Raw genomic sequence first — 22,183 nt, 5'->3', positions numbered from 1 at the left:
GCACTGAAAACAATGAACCAGAAAGATCTGAAATATAGCTTAATTAGTGTCTGGGGGTCTTAGTGTATCTGTTAAATTCAATGTTTTCAAAAGCAAAAAAGACATATGTATTTCACATTCTTAATGTTATGGGCAATAACTGACTAGTGACAAATAGTAACCTTGAAACTCTTAAAAACATTTAAGTCTCCCCTCTGGTAGTAGCATCTCACATTCAAATATACTCTTGAGGAATGCACTCAAAAGTGGGATATGGGAGACAACCTTTGACAACTTCACTAATTTCTTTCTATGGGACAACATTCACCCTGTCCACAAGGTTTGTTTAGCTCCTGCTATCCTTTCAGTTCTATTTATGAAGGGTTACACCAAGAAGAGAACTACTAGGTATTTTATGACAAGATCACTGCTGCAGATATTTGGTACCTACTGTGATTTGTATCACCTATTTGAGCCTCAGCCATAAAGCTGCAGTTTTTATCAGGAATATTTGTGAATATATAACTGCTCTGAAGACATATGGTCAATAAATAATTCAGTTATCTATCTTCCCTGCAGATTTCTCATACACCCACCACCTATTAATGCTTAGTTGGTCTGGAAACAATATTCTTTACGGCACTACTAGTATAAAAATGTACTGACTGGCAGCAGACTGTTGATTTCCATTGTGATACCTTGAAAATAAACTGTTTCCCACCCCAGTCTCTATCTACTATGCTTTCCCATCTGCTGTCAGTCCAGAGATACCTAGTTTTGTATTTTGTGTCCCTAAAAACGACTATTTCCAGTTATCAATTCCAGTATCACACCACTGTGATTATATTCATGATTGTATTTTCTCTCCCTCTCCCCCCTCCCTTTGTTCTCTTTTCAGCTCTATATCCATTTACAGTCCCAAGGAGAATCCTAATGCATTTGATGCTGCTGCTTTCTTTCAGTCAGTGGGAAATTTTCTGGGGATCTTTGCTGGATCATTTGCTATGGGATCCTCCTATGCGGTTGTCACAGCTTTAATATCCTTTATGGTTCATTTTCAGAGAGAAAATCTGTGTGTGATATCTAAGACTGACTGTCTTTACTTTCAGATTGAACCTTTCCACTGTTGACTCAAGACTTCATAAACAGTCAAATCATAAATTGACAAGTCATTTAATTTGTCAGAATCCATAAAGAACTTAAGTCAATCCCCAAACATTATGCAAATCTCTTTAACATTAGGCATGACCGTGGTCTTTATTGTTTGTAAATAATGAGATGCTGAGGTTTTGAAGTATTCGTAGATTAAATTATGAATTTATGACTACATTAACGTATTTACAAATTACACACTAGCAGCAATCATAGAAAAATGTAAGGCAAACTCCCAACTACAAAACAAGACAAACTGAGTCTACCTAAAATAGAAATAAAAGGCACATATATTGCCCAGCACTTTTTGTTTTATTTTACAGTTATTCGTGTAAAACACTATAAAGTAAGAATAGCACCTACTTTCATCTTTCTTGCCTCAATATAAATATTAAACAAATGCCAGTCAATGCAGAACTGGACAAAATTAGTTTATTTCCCATTTTTCCAGGAAAATAAAATAAAATGCAACGAATTAGGCACTATTTCAAAAACAACAGAAATACTTCAAACAGCAGACTTGTTGAATTCAGTAATTTAGAAACAGTGTAGTTTTTCCTGAATTCACTTTGTATAGATGAGTATGGTGAGTTTTCTTTCATCTTCCCTCCCCCATGGGGACAATTTTAGCTTAAAAAATAGTTGCTTTTTACTTTTCCTTAGTGAGTGTTTCAGCACTTGACAAAATTTACAAAGCTGTGTGAGTTCCCCATGTTGGAGACAGGTCTGTTTTTCCTCCTATCTTGGAGTGCCTTCTTATCAGCAGAAGCTGCTGGTCTCACAGGTAAGTGTTGCATTTTATTGAATAAAAGCAGTTTCAGAGTATACCTCCTAACATGCAAAAATGGCACGTTTATTTTGGGCATGACATCATCTTATATAAAGCTTCCAAAAGCTAGTTGCTGTAGTAGAGGTTGTTTCATCCCCAAGAAGAAATCTCTATTGTCACTGAACAGTTCTACAAGAAAAAGACTTACTAAATCAGGCTAAAGTCCTCAGTCATCTCTTCTGTCTATCTACAATTTCCCATCATTCTATTAGTCCCATTATTAATCCACTATTTACCGCTCGCTATAGGGCCAAAGACAACAGTAAACATGAGGAACAAAATACACAGTGCTGTGTGACATACACTCTTAGGGATGATGTGCTCCTCTTCATGCAGTGGATGTCCTGGTACCTCCCCCTGGTTTCCCCACTAGCAATGACCGAATGGAGGACAGGGCTGGCCTCAACATCGCCAGTGGAGCGCAGCCACTTCTGGATTTTTCTAAAAAATAATTCATCTTGTTTGCTGTGCCTATGTAAATACCTTTTACAAAAGGAATAAGTTACTGTCGCATCCCAGCGTAAGATGAAAAGACAGATCTGATTGCTTTTTTTTTCTATGTAGACTAAGAAAGAAATTGTGCGATCATAGTCAAGGACGTACCCAGGGACTGCTTTTAGCAACATAAAGAGTCCAAATTAAGGCAAAAGTTCTAAATGCACATAGATAGATAGACATTTATCCAGATAACAAGCTACTGTACAATATGATTTGAAAGAACAAACTTCATAATAGCTTGATCATTTTAATGGGCTTGATGCTGTCACCTTTAAAATCTAGTGCTCTAATTAATGGCATAGAAAGCCAGGGGAAGAAAACTGCTTAATGAAGTGTTAATGCAGCCCATGCTGTTTTGTTTGCAAAACTGTTCAAAGCCTTTCTGAAGTCAAGAGTTATATTTCCATTGAGTTCTGTGGAACCAGCATGCTACCTCTTAAATCTTAGCCACACAAATTACTTTCAAATTAGTATTATACCTGTATCTGCCGACATCTTTACCTTATTAAATATAAAAACCTGTGCCCTGATTCCTGCCAAAATATACAGGCCAATGGATACAGTGAAGGGCGCAAGATCTGAATGAAAGTAGTATATTCTATCACAAGGAGAAAATCAGATATCACCTGGATTAAAAGCCCATTTTGTTTCTTCATGCTTAACAACTCCTTAAAATGTGATATGTTTACTAAAAAATTGCCAGAGAAGGATGATAATCACTTGCCTTCAACTGGAGGTAATGATTTCCTAAACCACTAACTTACAAGGGAAGACGCTTTAAAATACAGTCCTAGCAGAGAAGTATACTGTGTTTCATCAAGGAGAAAATGCATACTCAGTTATACATTAAATCCAAAAAGTGGATTTGTAAGGGAAATAGTTTTACTTTTTAAAGCCTTAGGCGCTCCATCAAAGGTTACATTTGTTGTGCATAGGAACAACTGCACATCCAGAAAAAAGAAAAAATTGTCATGTGTCTTTTGCATGTTGCAAGTGTGATGACAATGAAGACTGTCCTGGTAGTCAACGTGTTTTATTTCTCTTTTGCTTTACAATATATAAAATACTTGCAATAAAAAGCTTAATTATTGAACAATAGGAAATTCCTGCACTAGCCTTGGCAAGGAATTTTAAACATACTTATATTACAACACTGTTGTGAGGAGGCAAAGTTTTATCAGCCAGGTTTTGTCTCTGAGTTTCTGTGAAAGGCTGCTATCAGAAGCTGTTAAGGTGGAAGTCTTTGACTTCAACAAACTTGATTCAAATATTAACTTAATCCATTGTACATCACTTGCACCTATATTCTTCATTTTCCTCGGGTACTGTGTTTCTTCTACTCTGCTTTTTCTGAATGAATCCTTCAAAGGATTTCCACTAGACATCAGTATTTCCCTGCAGCTATTAAGTAATGTAATCTAGAAATAATTTTATTCTTATAATGCTTTCCACACCATCTCTTCAATCACCAAGCATCTTTTGAAGTCTAATACTGAGGTATGTCATAACGTATAAGTAAAAGGCTATGCTGTGTTTTGTGTAGGTATAACATAGGTAAAGCAAAGCATTAAGCCTGTGGATTTTTTATTTTTATTTTTTTAACAAAATGAGAAGAGTAGTAGTATAGGTTAACACTATTAAAAAATTATCCTATACCTCAAAATATCCCATGATATATAACAAACAATATATGACTGATCCTACTTTCTGATGCAATCAAATTAGCAAAACAAAATGCAAATCTCAAATGGCTACACAATTACTATTGTACAGATAACTACAAATTATAAATTAATGGAATGGTTGTTAATCTTATAGCTATGTTGTCAATTAATCTTATAGCTATTTTGTATGGTAAATTGATTCTTAAGCAGCAGAATCTCAGCAATTCATGCATTCTCTGATTTGCCTTGAAGTGTATCACTCATGACTGCTGAGTAAAGTCCTAATAGGGGAATATTACAGTAAGAACAGTGTTAATATAGCTGCTTTCTAACCTCCATTAGAGAGTATTTATATGTAGGCTACAAAAAAAAGTAAGCATAAATCATTCAAACTAAAAACTTGTCAAAATAAATGAAGAAAACACATCTTGCTTTTATTATGTCCCATCCCTGGAGGCATTAAACACAAGGCTGGATGTGGCTCTGGGCAGCCTGGTCTAGTGGTTGGCAACCCCGCACATAGCAGGGGGATGAAACTAGATGGTCATTGTGGTCCTTTTCAACCCAGGCCATTCTGTGATTCTGCATGATTCTGTGATTAATTGCTTATTCTCCATCTCATTAACAAAATTTTTAACTGATCAAGAAGTCAACAATCTATGAAAGATTCTATGATACACATGGGTATTTAATGTCCACCTCAGTTAGGCCCTCTGCATCCACAGCTGTTTTAATTAAGTAGATACTCAAATAAAGATATATGTATCCTCAGAAATGCATTCAAATCTATGTATGTATTCGTTTAATGCATACTTCAAAGTCATATAGAATTTAGCAGTGTAAAAGCATCAGAACCAACTGCTCTACTTTCCTAATGTCTCCTGAACACATGTGAGAGATACTGAATGAGTTGTGCAGGTAAAGGAAGAAGGATTTCTTAAAACCTTTTCTGCTTTTTATTTTACATGTCAAAGACCTATTCTATGAATCTCAGACAATAGGTCTCAAAGGAAAAAATTTTGGAGGAGATCATCTAGCCCAGCCCAAAATGTTTTCTGATTTTTATAAAGGAAATAGTTTGCAATAATAAGTTATTGCTGCTCCCTCACCCCCTGCAATCCTTGTCTGAGTGTTTCATCATATATCTGACACCTACCTTCTAATTCAAGGGCTAACATGGGAGTACAGTCTATCTAATAAAGAAGGCTTTCCTTCAAAAATAAGTAAGCAGTTTACTTATGACAGATGTATCTAGTCCAAAAAGAGACTCCAAATGAGCTGGTCCACTGGGCAGTTTTGGGCTACCTTTGTATTTAGGATATAGTAAGAAGAAATGCACCAATTCCCAGTTCCTTTATCCCTGTGGCTGTTCACTGCTCCCCCATCTCTAATTTGCCTTAGATCCATCCTTTACTTCATTGCTTTATGGGACTGCTGGGACCAGTTCTTCACCTTTTATCCTTGTCAGAAGGGATCATCATATATCCTTCCCTCTGCAATTCTGAACAGCGTGAACACAATGCAGTTCAGTACCCAATTGTCTTCAGTTAGACATCTTTAGACATTATTCCAAAAAAGGAGCTTATTTGGAGCTTTAAATTTTCAGATTTGGACTCTTCTTTCTTTACTATTCATATTATTATTCATTCATAAATAATGTGTCATGTTGTCTCAACACAGGTAAGTAGACAGGCTCTCCCAGTAACAAGGGAGAGAGAGTAGCGTGGCTTCTAGGTCAAAAGGAAAGAGACTTCATCTTTCTTAAGCTGCAGTTCTGCCACTCCTAGTATGAGGAGGCAGGCTTTCCACTTACTCCCAACCCATTACTTGTTTACAGGACTTCAGAGATAGTCCTGGATGATCTATGTGATACACAAGGAATGTCAGGAATGAGTCTGCTACTTGAGAGGATGCTCTATACTTGCTTTGCTGACATAAATGCTAGATCCAATACTCTGCAGTTTCAGTTATTCCCCTTACCCTTGTAACAGCCTCACCTGTCTAGTCTGTGTATATACTTCAGCCAGTGCTTGGGTTTGGCCAACATGGAAGCTGCTGTTGGTACAGCCTTTTAAGACAGTAAAAGAAGAGGGGAAAGGTGTTTGTTTTTACTGTTTTACTGTTTGTTTTTACTTGCGTGGCATTCGGCTGACTGATGATCAGTTGCCTAAAATTAAAACAGTAGCACTAAGCTGAGGGTAAGAATCCATATTAATTTTGGGGTGTTACTGCTAGACAATATTGTAAGGATAAACAACTCCTAGCACGTCTAGAATAAAACCTAGCATGTCTCAGCACAGGAGTTCCAACCTAAACAGAACGCAGCAACATTTTTAGAGTTACAGAAGTACAACATTGAAGCTCTGGTCATATTTGAAGTAGACAGGGGTAGTATCATGGCTTATTCCTCAAATGAGGACATACAAGATTCCCTTAGATATGTCTTTTGTTGTTTTCTGTCACCTCAATTCACTTCAACATAAAATCAACTTAAGACAACTCCAGTGATTAAAGCTCTGTGAACAAAGCAGGAACTCTGGTTCTGCATCGGTGCAGGTCCAGTGAAAGATGACTTAAATCTTTGCTTCAGGATTAAGAAAATGATTAGTCACACTCTGTACCCTCACTGAAAACAAACTGAATAGGGATATTATCACTGTTGGGCTTATAGCCTTATTACTGCAACAATTTGATGCAGAAGACAGTGTCTCATTTCCTGTCACTCACAGACTCAAACTGCACTGGAATATGGCTTCTAAGCTGTGTGGAGATTTTCTAACATAAATATAACTCCCCATTGTTTGATTTATATAAATTCTGCAGTGTCCGGTTCTCAGTAGTGTCATTTCCTACATTTCTCTGCCTTTGGTGCAGGATTGGTTCCTCTCACTTGTACTTTGGCATGTGAATGTTGGGAATCATTACAGAGGCATCCCTGGAATGCTTCAAAGTTGTGATGAAAACCTGTCAATTTACCTGCAGGTCTTTCCACAAATTCTACATTTTATCTAGTCATTCCCTCCTTTGTTTCCCCAGAAGGTAGGGTATTGGGTTTTATTTGTTTTCTAAATTCTTAATTTTACTATTAAAGGACCTGACAGCCACAGACACAATGACAGGTTTTTTTCCTCTAAAATTACTGAATAATGTTTAAATTTTGTCCAGTTACTTCTAGACTTGCATTAAAAACACACTCCAGACACACAGCACCTCTCTGACAAAATATGGGATTTTATTCTCTATTATAGCACCAATTATCAAAAAATGAGCGTACATTTCCTTTGTCTACTTGTGAAATATTACATAATGGACATTTATTCTTTTTTGCTCACAATAGAAATTATTTTAAGATTAGCATTTATTTTTACACATGTTAACATTTAGCCCTTCTTATATTATCCCTGAATATTACTGGCTTTTGTCTTAACAGGAATATCAACTACAAGTATTCAGCAAAACTAATGTAAGATCTCAAATTACATTAACCACTAATAAGCAGTTTCTCCATTAGATAAGGAGCAAAAAAATCAAACGCAATGGTAATTCTTTTATGCTTAATCAAACTTCTTCAAAGAGTTCAAGCTGCAGCTGAAACTTCACTGGTGTCTATCAACTGTACTGTGAGGTTTCTCATTTTTTTTTTTTATAACAAGTGAAAATTGTCAGTAACTTTATCTATAGAGAGACAAGAAGCTGTAATACACTCAACAGCTCATTTCCCATTTCATCTCTAAACTTCTGCTCAAGTTAACCTGCACTGCAAGCGTAGTACTAAAATTGTCTGTAATCGCTGACTTTGCCACTTAACAAGTGACATTCTGTAACAACACTGAAATTGATCCAGACTGCAGACCCCTGAAATTACAGCACTGGCTGGTAGAGGGGACCATCTCACTTTATCTGTCTCGTTGCATCTAATAAATTCTTCCTGTTTACAATGTCAGCATTACCACATTCGTTCTCCTCTATTTCTCTGCAAAAAAATAAGCCTGCAAAAATTTGACAATTCAATTTATGTTCCATATTCTATTTTGCAATAGAATAGAAACTTCAGAAATCAGCTTCTGTAGTCTTACAAAGAAAGAAATCCAAATTTCATTTATTTTATTCCACCTAACTAATAAGACCTCTTGTTCACCTCTTGAGGTACTGTGCTCCTTTATTCTTTATAGTTACGCTAGCATGTAATTGATCATTACCCTTAAGTTATCATTTTTAAGAAAATGGAATTTTTTGCAAGCTTTTTAATGAAGCATTCATTGTGAATAGCATGGCAGGCTAATACTTATTTCCAACCGTAGCAACTGAAATATTCCACTGCGTTCCTGGCTTTCTGGTTTCTATGCTTGCATAATTACATGGTTTGGATAATTTATTACTATTGTAAAATCAGATTTAGGGCATTTTGTTCTTTAGGTCACTCACTTAATTCTCTTGCTGCCAATAATTAACAGTTTCTTAGCAGTCAAAAAACACTGTACAATCATCACTGAATAGTGAATATTTAAAATGCTAGGCATGGCAGAATGATGATTTGAATAGAAGAAAGTGAACCACAAACTCATATCTCTTTCCCAGTTACTGAGCCCCAAGCTAGCGGTACTTAGGAACATTACAGATTAGGTATGATTTTTTTTTTTTTTTTTAACTGAATCTTCATTGTTTGAGCATCCCATTGCATATGAGAGCACCTTGAGAACTTACAAACTCCCCAGATTACATCTGCACAATGGTGCACTTAGTGGGGAAAAAAAGATTTAGTCTTAAGAGATAATTATACCTCAATAAGAGCAATGAATTTCCTGGAACATATTTGGACAGTTACAGCCTCACCGCTACCAACATCATTTACTGTAAAGAAAGGCCTTAGTGCAGTTAGACTAAGTAAATAAATATCAAAACAGGCATAAGATAATAGGTTCAATAAACAAAGACAGCAGCTAAAACTCAGTATGATTTCTCTTAGCTACAGAGACTGTAATGTAGAAAAAATACAGGCAAGTTTATGATATAAAGCAAGCCCAAATACAAAGAAAATGTTCATGCTGGGGAAGAAAGAAGAAAAAAGATTTGATTTCTCATTTTCTTCCCTGGTGCTAAGTACATATTACTATTTTGTTCCTCCACACTTTTTCTTTCATCAAGTGTATTTTAATGTCTGGCCTCTCTTCTTCCCTGCAACTGGAAAGGCTTGCAACTAAAACACAGTTGGGTTTTGTTGGACAATACTTCCACAGTTAGCAATCCAAAGAGTCAGGAACTTGAGAAAAATATGATAAAATAATGATGACTAACTGGTATGTGTTGATGTGCTCTTACCCCACACGTGTACTCCCCCAAGTGAAATAGACATCCTTTTTCTTGTTTTCTTATCACTACCCTGATTTAGAGAAAGAGGATATTTCACCTACCACAGAGTCCCTAAAACTAGAAGGCTAGGTTCAAACTTAGAGGTTTGAATAAACCCTTTAAGAAACTATTGGGTGACTATGTTAAGCTTTGTATACTTCTATTAATCCTTTTGAAATAACAGATTGTTTTACATCTGTTTTGCTGTACTAAAGTCCACAGCACTGTAGATTCTGTCCTCTAAGTCCCTTCTTGCCAACCTTCGTAATTTCAGGAGCCACAATGCTGAAGTAGATGACTTATCCAGACTCAAGACCAAGATTGATGGCACAGAACTGGATTATTTTCACAATTTTAGCTCATATTGTTTGTTTCCAGTAGAACTTGTTAATATGATTCAGTTCATGCTAATTTAACACTGTGAAATTCTAGAAAGTCACTGTGTAGTCATATTGTATGACCCTGGGCTGGTATATTTTTGTTTTCTTTGTTGCTTTAGTGGGTTTTCCAGAATTCACCAGTGCTATTTCAGTACATCAGCATCCGTGAGCTAAAAATTACCTAGCAATTCACAGAATGGTCCACAAGGAAGAATTTTAATGCCAATTCATACATGCTGTAGATCTTAGATGGGTGGCAACAAGTAGAAGGGCTGAAACGCAAAAGATCTAAAACACTGTGGATGGATGGCAGAAAACTGCCTGTATCAGAGTCCTGAAGGCCTCCTATGATCATCCTGCAAGCCAGCCCTGTACAGAACCAGTGGATGATGTGGAGGTGTGTGTCAATAAACCACATAGCACTTGCATGCTCTATGTGCTTCAAGAAATGTGGGTGGAGATTTTCATGGAAACAATGACTGGAGTGAATGTGAACAGGCTGTGATGCACATAATTACCAAGTAGACATGCCCCAGGTTTAAGATACATAGTTTTTTTTTCTTCTCTGAATATTTACGTATGGTCAATGATAGACATTAATTTCTGAATTTCTAATTTCTGTGTGGGTTCTTTCTGCTTTTTCTGTTTCCAGAGCTGGAAAAAATTGAGGTTACAGTCATATCATCCAATCTAATTAAAATACTGCATTGCAGTGATGCAACTCAGTGGTTCTAGTCAGTCAGGAGCAGGCTCAGCACTGGGTAGAAAGTATTCAAAAATCTTAGTCTTTTCAGTTCCATCCCTGCCAAAATTTTCATCGAGTCTGAAATCCTTCATATTGTAATTATGTTAATCTTGCCTAATGGTGAGATTATGATTAGATACCATCCAAGCAGGTTATCAGGTTTGCTGGGCAAATTCACAGCAGCGGCAATGCTATAAATGTGTGATAGAAATCTTGAATCTTCAACATGGCTATGATTTTTAGCAAAGAAAGAATATGTACTTTGAAATATATTCTTATAAAGCATATCTTATAGTTCTTTTCTTACAAAAATCTTTTCAGCAATCTAGTAATCTTTTTTATACAGCCTTTTGAAAAATCTTAGAAAGGAAATAGAAGCTGCTAACCATCTTTTCTTTGTATTTCAGGTATTGTTGCAGTTCTTTTCTGTGGAGTCACACAAGCCCATTATACCTACAACAATCTCTCATCAGATTCCAAAATGAGAACTAAACAGGTAGGATATGGAAATAACACTGTCTTCAACATGTACAAGGAATAGACAATCTGAAATATAGCTGGATGGAATTCTGTTAGTGCAACTGAAAAGGTCTATGTCTTCAATAGGGGAAAGATGAGATTTTTCTGGGGAAAAAAGTAACAGTTCTCTGGCCAGACAAAAATGTAACAAACTGTTCTTCCCAATGTCACTCAAGGAGATAATAGTTCAGATCAATTTCCATAGAAAAAGGCTGCAAGGTTAAGAAAATCCAAGAGCTCCACTAAATAAGAGAAAAGCATTCTGGAAGGTTAGATCCATGTGGATTTTTGTAAGAGGACTGAAAACTGCAGTCCAGCCCACTGTCTTTAGTGATGACATCACTTAATTTCTACTTTGTTAAAAATCTGCTGTAATTAGAAAATAGAAAAATAATTACCATTTTATTATTTAAAGTTCAAAGATGAGAACCTACATGACCTGTTTTAGTTTGAACAAGTAGTACAATTGCTGAAAAGCATGGGGCTGTCCTCAGTACCAGAGAGATGGCATTGCAATGTTGCAAATACTCTCCAGCAGAAGGATTAGTGTCAGACTACATTGTTGCTCCCTAGTTCCTGTGACAAGTCATTTGAATGTTGTTTGCTTCACTTTCAATGTTGATTTGTATGTCCCAAGTACCTCAGGCTATAGAAAATCCATCTCCTGGAACAAAATGAGAATTTATGGTCCAGTGCTACAATTTCCATTAAGCAATCCAGTAACTTTTTCAGCAATTCCTCTGTTTTAAGCATTAGAATACAGAAACTTTTACCTCTTCTTGCACATCTCAAAATCAATTTAATCAAAAATCCAATTTTCTATCAATAACAGTTTGATAGAAAAAAATACTGGCCACAGTATTACTTCAACTTCAGACTCTCGCAGATTTTAAATCAGAAAAAGTTTCTGGTCAGTACTTCCAGAATGAAATGTTAGCTAGTGAACAGGATAGGTCTTATCAATTGCATTTCTTCATACCAGGGGAAGCTGAGAGGCTGATGCTTTGAGAAAATACTCTAGCAAAGAAGGGGACTTTTCTCTGGTAAATGTGTTATAAGAATAGCATTTATATCTACTATAGAATTGCTTTTATATTGCAGAAATACTGAATTCCATATACTATTATTACCCTTGCATATAATTGTTAAAGTTTGAATACAAGGCTGTTCCAGGGATTCATCTGCATGATTTAGTGATACATAGCTAGAGAGAGATTGGCCATTGAAATTTTAATTACATATGAATTTTTTCAACTACAGAAATAACATTTAGTTTAAATGCATACTGGCTTTGTTTTCATGCTTTTATTTCCAGTCATTCAGCAGATCCAAACAGAATAGTGAAAACAGGCTGAATCTACGCTTGAACACACAGAAAAAGAGCTCCATATTTCATTTTGAAACTCTAAGTTTTATGCACTCCTATTTTGCTTTTTCTCTTCCAGCATAAGCTCCAAATCCTCAGCTTCTCTGAGGATAGTTCAAAAACTCCTCCGAATTCTTCTAATTTATTTTCTAATCCATAGATTACCCTTCCACACATAGCTGTTTCAGTGAGATCTGCACTCCTCTTATCTTTCCTTCCCCTCAAGTATTATCTTGAAGAAAATTTACTAAACCACACACTTTATCATCATCATAATTACGTACAACTTTATTGCATTATAAATGGATATTGTTGCTAAGACCGATGGCCTTGCTCCCAAATTAAATCATTTTTATTGCTATTTACGGGCCAAAAAAGATGACTTTTTAGTTCATTTATATAATTATTCCAGGGCACTCTATCATTTTTTACAATATGACAGGTCCTTCAGTATGAACTGGTGAGCTGTAGTGCACACTGAAGAGACAGTGAGTTGAGACTGAAGTTAAACTAATAAAAAAATCAGAAATGGGATTTAAAACTGTAAATCAGACTGCGAAGTTATGTTATTTGTCTAAAGACTAACGCTTCATTCCTACTGTCTCTCATGTGTCTTGCACATGAGAAAAGACACAGGTATGATTTTCTTCATATACTAATATCAAATTAAAGCCTACTTTTTGTTCTTAAACAAGAATTTACAGCTCTACTTAAAGAACACCTGTTAAAGGATGCCATATAATTATTAGTCCCCATGTATTCTTTATTATCCAGTCAATCACTGCCTAACATCTGATAAAAGAAATATTACATTTTAAGGGTCTGAAACATACAGAAGCTGAAAGTAGAAGGTAATGTAGATCTTGTCATAGATAATAGATTATTTTAACACTGCCATAAGATGAAAGATTTAGTGAAAACACAGATTTTAGAGTTTTCATTCAATCCAAATGTCCGAAGTCTCACTAAATATTGATACAAAATCTGTGTTCTTACTGCTTGCTTATTATTGTGAATAATGTTTAATGGTAGTATTTTTAAGTCATCATCATCGACCTGATTAAAGTCATAGTGACTGTAGCATTAAAATTGACACCCCTTCCATGCCAACAAGATTTGGTCAGAGTGCTCTTGAGTTCAATACATATAAAGTTTAATTTATCCAGTATGTCTTCAGTGAAGGAGAAAATGGAACTGCTAGCACCTTATTGAAAGTTATTTGATTTTGTGCAGTTTTTGCCAGAATTATTTACAGCTGCTAGTATAACCTCACAAAAAGTTGCAGGCAAATATCTGCTTCTAAATCTTAGGACACTATAGTCCAGATTTCACAATGGGTTCCTCAGAGGTACAGTTGTATTGGTCTGATTTGCTCAGGTACAAGTAAATCAGTGACTAGACAGGATGTTGCTAGATAAAGAGAAATTACTGGTTTGCTGAAAGTGGGCAGACCATAAATATTTACAGGTCAGCTCTAGAATGGGATTCATGGATAATACCTGTATTTCCCACAGGAAGATAAGATATTCTTCACTTTTTTTTTTGTCTCCACACTCCAGCATTTTCACTCAAATGCCAATGGTAGATCAGCATATTTTCCTAATGACGAAGTATTAAGAGAAGCTTTTAACTTTTTCTAACAGTTATAAATATCCAACATACTATTGTATGTTTTATATATATATATATATATATCATACAATATATATACACTATATATATATATATATATATGTATATATGTATATGTTGTTTTTTCTTCTCCTTTAATTCCATGGAATAGACACAAGGAAGAGAAGAAGAACAGAGCAATCGATAAGTGTGCAAGGGTCTTTGCTTTCAGACAAAATACTGTGCCAGAAAGTTATAAATTCTGGAAAGGAAATTAAGAAACCCATCTCCTGTGGAAGCAGAGAAGGGGGAACAGTGGAAGGTACAGCAAGTTACGTCCAGCCAACAAGGGATTATGTTGCAAACTACTCTACCTGTCTCCATTTATTCCACCAGTCTAATCCTTGTTTATGTCGTGACCTCTGAAATACTTGTGTCTATCAAGTTCATGAGAGCTGCTTTCTGAAATTAAGTGCAAGAGCCTTTCTTACTGCATTGTTTGTTAAACAGTTACTGTTCCTGATAGCAAACCATTTGGGGAACACCTGCCCTTATAGAGAAAAACCTTCTGGCCTGATTGTTCAGCTGCTCTGGGAGTGCAGTATGTACAAGATGTCGTGTTAAGATTTCAGTGGCCCTTCACCTTCAAAGTCTTTACACAAGCTTGAGAATAGGGCAAAGGTAAAAATGAACTGCATAACTTCTGAGAAACTTTAAAGGAACACTTCACATCAGTAGGACTACTTCAGCAAATTAACTGATGCTGAAGGATTGAAAATTCATACTGCAATCTTAGTTCTTCGCCCACTGATGGACATAACATAACACTGATTTATTCAAATGTTCACCTCCACACTATAATGCAGACATGATTATCTCTGATTGTGGAAAGTCATCACCTTGTAGAGAAGTAGCTAATATCATCTGAAAAACTCTTGAAAATGCATTTAGTTTTCAAAATTTGTCAAGCTCATTTATGACATAGCATTTTTCATCACATTAAGGATTAACCATCTATTTTCCACATCATAAATTGAGCTGTATTCCAGGCAGTTGGGTGTAGCAAGATATTTTTTTTTTTTAACTCATCAAAAACAAATTCAAATCAGTATCGTCTCTTAACCCTGATCTGCTACTAAGTAACCTTGATACAGAGTTTAGAGTTCGCTGCTCCACTTTTAATTATAGACTGAAGCAAACTGGAACATATCTGAACAGCAGAATGTCACTTAGAAAGTCAAATATCACAATGAATAAGTCCAGATCTACTGGAAGAGGGGTGAAATCACTAAATTAAAGGAATGGCTCCTGAATAGCACCAGACTGCTTAATAAAATTAGTATTCTAAAGGAAAGGAGGTAGCTAGTCAGCTTTTAGCTGACTGTGTCCAGGTGAAACACCATCTCTGTGTCATTCTACTGCAATTCCATTGGCCTAACTATCACTATAAACAAGTTACACAAAAGCAGAATTACACTCACAATTTGAACAACAGATCTCCTCTCTCTGGATACACAACGTAGTGACTATTTTTCAAGATTCTTATCAGCTGTCTTTTCCTAAGAGAAGAAACAACAGACTGCAAATTCTCCTCCAGTAGCAGAATGCTTTCACCTGAGTTTGTAGCTGTTGTTAGAAGCCCACACCACGAATGCAGCTTGTTTGTCTTTCCCGTGAGAGAAGGGGAGTGCCAGTGGAGATGGCCTTGCCCTACTACTGCCACAAGTGCACCAATGTGCTCTTCTCAGGGGTCCCACTCTGGACATCCCGCACCTAACCTTCGTTAGGGAGAGGAAGTCCTCTCAAACCATAGGAAGCAACAATGCAGTGCCCCTTAGCTTAAAGCCTCCACAGTCACGTACGACACACATGCCCTGCGTGGATCTGCTATTTCTGTGAGTCTTTAAGAAGTAAAACATTTACAACTATGAATATTTCTCAAGTGTACAGTCTATATTAATTTATCTCTGGTTAACGCATACTATTTTCTGTTATCAGATATTGGATTGTTTATAGATAATTAGTTTACACTTCTAGGAAGAAAAGGCCACAAAAATGTCAGGATGTAATCACTCTTACAGTTCAGTCTCTTGACTTTTAAGAAATTCAAGAGTATTTCCAGGCTGAGGAAAACCCTACTTAGAGCAAAATGTCTTCGATAATTAGCAAAGCAGCAACCACCACAGCACATAATTCTCATTTTGAAATGAACAGCCTAATTGGCAGCTGTTGTTGTGATTTGTTGAGGAACATTACTTAGGAAAAAAAATGACCTTTTAAGTACTGAGAGATCAGATGTGTCCAGATAAATGATTGGCAGAAACTGAAATGAATGTATTTTGAAACAACACTACCACCAGTACCAAATTCTAATTATTCTTTGCATCTTTGCTGTGCACTAAAAGGCATCCCACAATCACAGTGCCTATGGAAAAAATTCTTACTAGAATGATTTTTCCATTAGCTTTTGAGGTATACAGTACCAGTGAAATATAGTACTGGCTGAAATAAGATGTCACGTTTGATGGTTAATATTGTGGGAATAAACTGGAAATTCTGTTTAACTAATACATGACACTCAGATCTGGCACACACACAAAAAAAGAGGGAAAGATTCTAGCCTAAGGGAGCCAAAAAAAATGCAAGTTCGTTTTGAGCATTAAACAGATTGCATGCATAAAGTATGTTGTCTCATTTTAGCGGAGACTGAACATAAAGTTAGGCCTGATGTACGCCATCCCCTTGTTTCTCATGGTTCTGTTTCCGCAGTTGAACAACCACTGAATCCCAGCTTGAGACCATGCAAGTCCACACTCAAAAGCATTAAAGACAAGACTGGTGCTTCAGCCAGTGCTGCTCAGGAAGGAGTCCAGATGACCATGACATGTACTTTTTTTTTTTTTTTAAAGACAAAACATACAGCAAAGCCTCCATTTTGCAGCTATTCAAAATGAACTAGAGGAAAGCAACACTTCTACCTGCTCCCTACCCTGAGATTTAACCAACACTCAGACGCTGAAATCATGGCAGAGGAAAGTATTGGGTCTCCATTCTGGCTATTTTCTGTCCTCTTACAGAGATCATGGGATCATTTCACTCTAAGACTCAAATTGAAAACAAGAGAAGTCCCAGTAATAGAACCTTCTAAAGGTTCAAAAGGTCATGTATGCTTAGGTATTCACTAGGCTTTAGCCTAATAATCCCTCATTCTAGCCCTCCACTCTCATCTTGTGTTTTCTCTCACAACTTAGGGGTTTACCTTCTGAGCCACTGATGAGCTCCAGCTGCACCACCAGCATGCTGACTTAGCAGTGTGTTCCTGAGATGGACCATCGCTAACTCAGTGCATCTGTACACAGCCAGTGGGTCTGCTACAAACAGGCTGCCCTAGTTTCTAAATTGCCTTCTTATCTCAAATAGAATATGCACCGCATGCATAGTGTTTGTAGTAATTATTACCTTTAAAATGGATTGGGATTGACAGGAAGTATACAATGAATTCCAGTTTTCTACAGAGTTATTTTCTGTGTTTAGCAGAAAAAGCTGAACATTGGGCATATGCCAGATGCATTATTTGACCAGATGCACCATAAGATCTTATGGAACGCTGCAGAACAATATAATGCTATAAAGAAAGCTAAAGCTGCTTACTGTACAGGTTTAACAAGACGAATGATAACACAAGAAAATCTTGATTTCAATAAAAGGAATTTTACTACCATGTCTTTCAATCTGAATATCTCAACAAAATCCTTCATTATCTGACCGATGTTCCCGATTTCTTAATCATGCTAAAAGAATGTTAAACTTTGATCTCCTTACACGCAGCTCCTCTTAAATTTGTGTGAAAATGCCTCTACTGTTTCTCTTTTTTACCTATGAGCTACAAGGTGGATGGTAGGCAGCTAGGAAACATTGCTGCAAGTAAACTGGGAAAAATAGGTTTTGTAACTACATACCTGAGTAATTAGCTAAAAAAAAATAAATCCTTTATTTTTCACAGGAGGAAATGAATATTTTCAGTATTTTACTCAGGATAGAGTAATTCTCAATTCTTTCATACAGAAATCTTATCTGTGTATCCATTCTATACCATATTAGTTAATCTCCACTTTACTCTGTTTTTGCATACCAACTTTAGCATTTCTTTAACTCAGAATGTGCAGATTTACCCTGACCTCATTAGCTCCTATCAAGTGTATGTCTCATCATTAATCAGTATCAGGAATACTACTTTCAAGAAAAAAAATAAAAGTACCCACAAAGACCCAGGAATAAAAACAGTATTTTGGATATACGAAAAACAGATCTCTTGAAACACAAAGGACAACAATTTTCCTTCATTTTACTTAAGCATAGAAACTGGAAAATACAAATGCTCAAATGTAATTGGTACCCTGAAGAAATTCAGAATTGTAGTGAAAGCAGTTCTTCTATTCTTCTATAGCAGTTTCCCTTCTATAGGGAAACTTGTTTTCTTGAAAAATGATGTTATTTTTGATGCTAGTAGGATAGGGGAGCATAATGCCATATGCAAAACAGCTTCCAAATGGTTTCATTAAAATTTTTACAATATGTTTAAACATTAAACCTTTTCCTTACATTATTAATAAAATTCTTTGATTGTTATGGTTTACTCTTCACAGCACAGGAACAGATGCCAGCCACTAGCTAACATATACCAACCAGAATTAAAACCTATAGGCCAAATTCTCATTGGAATGGAGCAGAATGCATATGGGAATTCCAAAATGATTTGCATGCTGTATTTTTTTTTTTTAATGAAAGAGTCACAAACGAGTCTCTCAATGTATATAGAAGAGTAAAATTGTATGGGGCTATGTAAGCTACTGCAAAGCCAAAAACCTGAGTCATATTGCAATGCAGGTCATGCAATTTCATGTCTGTCACCACATCTCTTAATCTTCTCACAAGAGCTTTGAAGAACAACCTCCAGAATATTTCCCCTTACTGTGAATAGTTAGCACTTATTTCCAGTTTTTAGGTCTGTGCTCTGCAAAGATCCAGCCTTGTCTCAGCTCTATAAAGCACATCTTCTAATGTTGTGAAGAGAACTTTCTCTAAGCACAATTTGGCCATCAAACCAGGGCCCTTCCTAATTATTGCTACATCATCATCACTGCAAACAGTGCATGTATAGAAAGGGGGAAAAAAAAACACAAAATCAAGCTAATTCTGGCCTCTGAAAACTTTATGCCTCATCATGTAGGGCTGAAACAGTCCAGAGCGTGGCTTACCATCACATTCTTAAAGTATATTTGGTTACTTTTATTTTTAAATTACAATTTATTTCAATTCCTGTGGCCTCTCCTTCTGCCAATAACACTTTCACACTGCACAGACTATCCTGGGGCAGTAGGAGGCCTGAAGGAGTCTGAGCTGTTGTGTGATTTCTAGCATTAACAAACTACTGTTGACAAAGGTCTGCTGCAATCTCAAATATGGTTTGTACATCACTGCTTTTCAGTTATGCTGACATGTCACTTCCTGCAAAATTCAGTATCAACTAAAAAACTGTACAAGAGAACTGTTTCAAAATACGTAACACTAAAACTCTCATACAATAAACTGCAATAGGAGGAAAATAGATACAAGAAAATAAGGCAGTATAACCCATCTGTTTAGAGACTGCACAGCTGTGTTTCCATTACATGATTAATGGATTTTATACCTTCAAAAGAGACATTTGTACCAAATGGTAGCACAGTGCAAGAAATACTGAACAACTAAGTGGAGCTCATCAGTTGCTCATGCTGCCATATGTGGAAATCATAAAGGGCTAAGATGCCCTTAGTCAAAATCTTTAAAATTACATGTCTATGTCACAACTAGGATTTGAAGAAGCGTCCTTTTATTTCTCAGAATACAGATCTGCTTCCATTCAGAAAAAATACAGAAAGTATCCTCTAAGCTTGAGCATCAGTTTCGAACTTTTGACTTTTACTTCTGCTTGTCTCACTAATTTAGGGGTGGTCAACACCTTTTGCCTCCAGTCAACTTCTGAAGAGTTCTGAGTGTTTGATAATTCAAAATAGACATTTGGCATCCTCAGAAACTTACACTCATGCGATGACTAATACCTTTCTTGAAAAACCGTTTCTCTGGATGAGGTGCCAAATGATACTTCTCTATTCCACTCACCTTTCACATTCCTCCAGGAGAACTGAAGATTAAAAAACACTCTTCGATGATTGTTTCTAATTTGTGAACCAAATAACTTAGAAGTTCTAGGAGCATCAGCATCATCCTTTCTGTCTTGGCAATACTTTCCAATAAGTTGACACTCTCAGGTCATTTTTAGGAACAACTTAATGACCAGTTTATAGCTGTAAAAGCTATTTCTTCTGCAGGGAAGGGAAATAACATTTGAAAGGCTTCCCGTGTTGCAAACGCGTTCAGAAGAAAACAAAGTTTGCAGAAATCCCCTTCCTAGGCAACTTCATTACAAGAATAATGATAGAATCAATTTTTCTACAACTAGATCTGAAGTTTATTGAACTCAGCATATAAATTCTCATGAGGTTCTGAATCTGGTGTATTATCACAAGCGCATACCAACGCTTCTACTGCTCTTCATACTTTACTCATATAAGTAATAAATATATTGAGTGTTAAATTTTGAACAGTGTCTCTTGTCAATTAATTGATAAAAGAGAATAAAGTTCTTTCTGAGGGCTGATTTTAATCATGTAATTAAAGATTTTGGCAGATTCCTTGTAAATATTACCATCCTATGCTTTCTTTCACCCTGAGGTCAAACTTTAGAAGTTCTGTAGATTTTATTTTTTAAATCTTTCTCTGTTGCTCTCATTGATTGAAGTAGTTAAAAACAAGAAAGATTTGAATTTATCTTCTTAATTTTCAACATTCTTTGGTTTAAACTTCTTTTGTTCAGCAAAGCCATTACAGACCTCTGAATTTAAGAAAGGATTTGCCTTAATGTCTGGAACAAACATTTTTCTGTTACTAATCAGAAGTTAGCATGTTCTCTGCCAGTCATATAACTATCTTAAAGATAGAGTTTTGGTAGTGGGGTGTAGATTATGCCACAAAGAATAATCAGATTTTATAAATACAAAATATTGTTGACCTTTCCTCTCCCTTGATGCTGACATTTTCTTTATTTCTTTCTCCTTTTAGTTTCTCCACTTCTTCCACAGGCTTTAGAAATCTTTTACATCTCCCAGCTTTAGAGAGAAATAGAAAGTTATTGTGTGCCTTCCACAAATTTATTGGGATGAAATTTATCAAATCCAGTAGCAAAGTCTACTGATTAAAAAAGAGGCAAGAACTTCTCACCAAGACATGAAAAGAAAGCTTGTAAGAATTTTCCTCTGTTAGTGTTTCTAACCTCACAATCAAATATGCTCAGATATCTAGATTGTTACCGAATACAAGTTAGTCTATCATGAATTTCAGTTAGTTTTACTACTTCCTCATCCAAGCCTGTTATTTTACAGACAAGCACTATATCACTAAGCTGCAAAGATTCATTACAGCTGTATAAATGATTTCAGGCAAGAGCTTCAAATTCAAGTATTCTTTTTCAGATTTTGAAACCTCTAATCAAAAGAGAAAGATTAAATAAAGCAATTACATTATAATAAAGACTTCTGCAATCTTAGAAAAATACGATAGCCTGCATACTCACAGCATTTTAATTCAAAATAGAGAAAAGCAATTTTCATCAGCTATTGATTTATCAATATCCTTGACTTCATGAACATTTTTTACAGTTCTATTCTAATTAAATAGCATTATTCAAATACCAAATTTTATAGCCATCACTTAAAACTAACTACTTGGGATTTTTTTTAATAGCTGTCACCACCAAGTCTCTCCTACAAAGTATAGCCAATTTTACATCTCAGATCCCCAGCTGATCTGAGACTGTTGCAATTTTCCCTGTTTTAATGTTATAAGGATATATTCCTGTAAGATATAACCCATATACTGGTGGCATTTCTCCATGTTCTATCTTAACCATATACCTGTAAGAGGTGAATGACATTCCTTCAGCAGGTATTAAATGGAGGAATATAATATTGCCATGAGGGAGTAAAATTCACT

The 22,183-nt window shown here is 35.9% G+C and overlaps 1 protein-coding gene across 1 annotated transcript in view; it reads left to right on the top strand.

Moving 5' to 3' along the window:
• Positions 1-22,183, top strand: part of SLC9A9 (solute carrier family 9 member A9) — a 172,627-nt gene that overhangs the window by 65,192 nt on the left and 85,252 nt on the right. The window contains 3 exon segments of the mRNA XM_031596281.2: positions 878-1,016; positions 1,810-1,915; positions 11,004-11,092. Of these exon segments, the coding sequence (XP_031452141.2) occupies positions 878-1,016; positions 1,810-1,915; positions 11,004-11,092 (334 nt within the window).

Source organism: Phasianus colchicus, chromosome 10, assembly GCF_987193195.1.
Source record: "Phasianus colchicus chromosome 10, bPhaCol1.hap1.1, whole genome shotgun sequence".
NCBI lineage: Eukaryota > Metazoa > Chordata > Aves > Galliformes > Phasianidae > Phasianus > Phasianus colchicus.
Note: the sequence above shows the minus strand (reverse complement) of the source record. Positions and strands in the feature narration are given on the sequence as shown.